This window comes from Lipotes vexillifer, unplaced genomic scaffold (genome assembly GCF_000442215.2).
Source record: "Lipotes vexillifer unplaced genomic scaffold, Lipotes_vexillifer_v1.1 scaffold1361, whole genome shotgun sequence".
NCBI classification, from domain to species: Eukaryota; Metazoa; Chordata; class Mammalia; order Artiodactyla; family Lipotidae; genus Lipotes; species Lipotes vexillifer.
In genome coordinates this window covers 560,857-565,497 of record NW_006788723.1, presented here as the reverse complement: position 1 = coordinate 565,497, position 4,641 = coordinate 560,857, and the positions used below count along the sequence as shown (strand labels likewise).

Here is a 4,641-nt window from a genome sequence, read left to right as displayed (position 1 = left end):
TAGGGAAAGCATAATAATGCAAGCTCCAGTCAGGGTGCTCAGGTTCAGAGGCAGGACCTATTGCTTTTAAGCTGTGTGACATTGGCTAAGTTACTGAACCTCTCTGATAAAGCTCTTTGTACAGTACCTAGCACAAGTGTTTGTCCTATAAATTTTAGCTTCTGTTGTTTTTGTTATAAAGTCAGGTCACCATAATTTGCCTGAAAGTAAAAGTGACCCTTTTAATTTTTATATTTTCTTTTATTATGTAGACACTGATTTGGTCCTTGTCATTGGAGCTAATGACACTGTTAATTCAGCGGCTCAAGAAGACCCCAACTCTATTATTGCAGGCATGCCAGTCCTCGAGGTCTGGAAATCAAAGCAGGTAAAGTTTCAGACTTGTGTTTCATTCTAATAATTAAAGGTCTCTTAAAACACATGCACAGAACTTTCCTTGGTCACTTGATCAGAAATGATGATGCCTTTTAGGAGGCTCAGGAGTTAGAGTAGATTTAGGGTCCAGCTCTCTATATCCAGCTTCTGTCTGTTCTGTGGTCACCAGAGAACCTGAGTGAATGCCCTGATCTCGATTAGAACTAAAAGAGATTATCTGGATGGATTAACACAATCTGTAACTACAGCTGAAAAAGGACCTGTAAGCTTTTGGGATGAGTCTGGCTGAATTCCAGGCCGAGTCCAGTGAAGCAAATGGCTTCCCTCCAGGACAGTGAGTCAGTATCATCGCCTTCACATACGAAGATGAGCACATTTTTTCATTTAATTTTTTTGAAAGGGAATTTGTATGTTATGGAGTGTACAGAAGAAAGGTGATTTAGAAAACCAAACAATAACATGGAAGGAAGCAAGCCCTGCTCACAGCACATTACTTCTGAAAAAGCTAATTGCTAGATTGTAGAGAACGCAAACGCTTATAAATTTTCCTCTGCCCCGACGGTGGGCAAGTCTCTTTACCACTCTCAAGTCATATCTGCATTTTAAGAATCATTATAACGTAACGTATATTTTCCCTTTAATTTGTCTCTCTTTATTGTAAATGTGTGAGTTTTAAGCATAGTATTTGTGGTGAGTGAGTAGATATGACATGCACTTGTTCATGTGTGTATGGACAGTTGCATTGATCACCAATATTTGAGTTTGTAGGGTACATTACTGTATTAATGGTATATGGAACATGAATAAATTTGCTCTGCTTCCATTTTTGAATAGACTGCGTGTCCTAAAAGACCATAGAAAGGCTTTTCATTTCATGAAGAATTGACTTGATATTCAACAGGACAGCAACATCCACAATCTGTGTAATTGTAAATGTCTAGAACACATCAGTATTAGAGGTGGATGGACTTACCCCTTCATTTTTCTTCGTGGAAGCATTCTATTAGTCATTAGCTCTGTTCTGTGACACACTAGATTGCTCTTTGGGCTCTTGTCTTATATCCTTTCTGTCTGATATCCTTTACTTTAAAGCAATGGACTAAGAATCATACCATTTTCCCACTCAACTACATTTATCTTAGTATCGGTAGTAGAAGCTTATGCACAAAATTTGTTCTCTTTAGCCCATTCAGAGAAAGATGCTTATTTTTCTGACTAGAAAATGTTATACATAGTCTTTATAGAGAAAAGCGCTGAGAAAAGAAATCACTTATCACTTGGAGATATGCTATTGTTAACATGACCTTTTCTCTAATGGATATAAGAGTATGGGCACATTTAAAGAATTAAAATTAATACAGAGTAAACATGCATTTAAAACTATTCCTTGTGTATTTTAAGTCTTCGTAGTAAAGAATTAGTAGTGGTACCTGCTTTGTTCAGAGTCAGGACAGGGCAGTGTTTGTTTGCAGAACAAGTCCTGGCCAGGTCTGTTAAATACACCGTCTCACTTAATCTTTGGTTCTTAGGTCATTGTTATGAAGAGGTCCTTAGGTGTTGGCTATGCTGCAGTGGACAATCCAATATTCTACAAACCTAACACAGCCATGCTCCTAGGCGATGCCAAGAAGACGTGTGATGCCCTTCAGGCGAAAGTTAGAGAATCCTACCAGAAGTAAAACATAAAGATCAAGCTGTTGTGTCTAACGAAGCCACCTCTTCACTTGTGGGAACAGGCAAATAAATTATTAATATATACAGCTGATACACATCTATATCGGAGCTCTTGAAAGAAAAGGAAGACCCTGAAGAAAGCAAAGCAAATACAGGGACAGTTTTCAAGAGCAGAAATCCCTCAGTTTTAAAAAAGGATTGACAAGTCTAAATGTCTTCCTGTGCATAGTTTTTGTGTTATGAATTCCAAAAGTATTTTACACAAGGAGAAGGAACAGCCTCATTTTAGATGTAATCCATTTGGATTTTCCTCAATAGTCAGCAGTGTTTTAAGAAATTAAGTCTTTATGATTTTTTAGGACTTACATTATACATAGATTTGAAAAAATCTGACTCATTGTAAACATTACAGCCACCTGCATTTATGTTTTTTCAACAAATGTGACTAATTTGAAACTTTCATCAACTCTTGAGCTGTCCTCTTACCATTTAACCATAATCTGAATTAAACATATCAAATCAGTTTCAATTTTTCAAACTGTACTTCTGATTCTATATTTCAGGGGTGTATTTTCTCACTTCTATTTTAATACATTAAAGGACTAGATAATCTTTCAGAGATGCTAGAAACAAATCATTTGCTTTGTATGTTTCATTAGAACACCAATGAAACATATAATTTGAAATCAGTATTTGTTGTATTTTTTAAACCCCATTTCCAATTGGAGATCTCTAATTTCAATCAATTTATAATGTGTAGTACTGTATTAAGTGCACTTGAATGGAATTCAACTATTTGACTAATAAAATGAGTTCATCATGTTTGCGTAGTGATGTAGCAATTGTCTCTGGTGACGAAAGGCTAAACTCAAGTAGTTCTGCCTGTTATTAATATCTGAGGAAGATTTTGCTACCATGAAATAGATGAGATTAATTTGTCTTAACTGCTTGGAAAAATAATTTTTTTCCCAAATCAGAGTGTGTTTTAAGGTGTTACGTAAATGATAACATTTGAGAGAAATGGTGGCACTTTTTAGCTACCTCTTTGTTTAAGCGCCAGTAAAGATTATGTCTTTTTAGCACCAGTAAAGATTATGTCTTTTGCAGTAAAAGTGTAGATTTTCTTTGTGACTTTGCCGTTATGCCAAAAGCTCTGTATAGGTTGAATGTGTGAAGAATATTTGGAATATCTATCTCTATATATAATTAATTTGGCATTAAGTTTCTTGAAACAATTATTAACGTGTAAAAAGTATCTCTAAATCAGAAAAAGAAATAACTGGTGTGAAATTTTTTACTATAATACTCATGTTTATTGAGTTTAAAACTCATAGTATTTGTTGGTTTAGTAATCAATTTCTTTCTTGCTGTGCCTGAGATTAAGATCTGTTTGTGTGTGCATGTGTTTTAAATCAGGAAAGACTCCTTTTTAATTTTTAAGTGGTAAATGCAATTTGTTAATGGATCTCAGGTCATTTGTAACCTCAAGACTGAATTATATCATGAAAGTTCTATTAGAAGAAAGTAAATAGTATCTTGAGTCATGCCCTTTTCCTTTTCTCAAAGTAGTTTTAGGTATATCTGGGAAGCAGCAACTTGGATTTTTTTTTTTTGAGATAATTCCTGCATTCAATTTAAATTAAAATAATTATACTTGGATTTATTTCCATCATTTATAGTAAATATTTTTCTATATTTTAAAAATTTAGGATGATCTCATTTCTTTGGTACTTGCTAATCCTTTGTCATTCAGTTGTGTTAATTGAATTGAAAATTCATGCTCTGGTTGGTTTTATTTTATTTTATTGTTTAAGTGATTTAAGGGATTTTTGGGTATTTAATTTCTTAAAGTAATACTCCAAAAGATTGTTGATCTTGGGTTATTCATTATGGTGAGGTCTAAAAGCAACAAAAATAATTTTCGTTCATCTTATTTTATTATTCCTCCCTTTCTGATAAGTCATATAACTGGTAAATAATGACTTATTTTTATTCTGTATTGATCTGTTGTTCACTATGTCTTTTTGAAATTCAACTAGAAATAATTTTTTTTTTTTTGCGGTATGCGGGCCTCTCACTGTTGTGGCCTCTCCCGTTGCGGAGCACAGGCTCCGGATGCGCAGGCTCAGCGGCCATGGCTCATGGGCCCAGCATGTGGGATCCTCCTGGACCGGGGCACGAACCCGTGTCCCCTGCATCGGCAGGCAGACTCTCAACCACTGCGCCACCAGGGAAGCCCTAGAAATAATTTTTTAAAATCCATTATACCCTACAATCTGTTACCAAAAAAAAAAAAAAAAAGGCAGTAAAGTGCTAACATTGATTTGTCTTTTTGCCCTTATTAACCATCCTTTATCTTCTCATGTTTGTTTTAATTTGGGAGTTTGTGTTTAAGTTATGCATCCAACTAAGGAATAGTATATAGTAAATGTATAAGTTTTTATACATTCTACCTATCTATCTATTGATTTATCTAACGTTGGACAGTTTTCTGGTACATAAATCTCTTTATCATTCTATATACTCTTCTTTCTAGGGTTGTAATAGAGAGACTAATAGAGAGGACTAATCTGTTCATGCAGTAGACTTTCA

At 34.7% G+C, this 4,641-nt stretch overlaps 1 protein-coding gene across 1 annotated transcript in view; it reads left to right on the top strand.

Annotated features, from left to right (window-relative positions):
- NNT (nicotinamide nucleotide transhydrogenase) overlaps positions 1 to 3,128 on the top strand; it is a 96,631-nt gene extending 93,503 nt beyond the window's left edge. The window contains exons 21-22 of the mRNA XM_007461742.1: positions 252 to 367; positions 1,905 to 3,128. Of these exons, the coding sequence (XP_007461804.1) occupies positions 252 to 367; positions 1,905 to 2,054 (266 nt within the window). The 3' untranslated portion in view covers positions 2,055 to 3,128. The remainder of the gene's footprint in view (positions 1 to 251; positions 368 to 1,904) is intronic.
- The last annotated feature ends 1,513 nt before the right edge of the window (positions 3,129 to 4,641 follow it).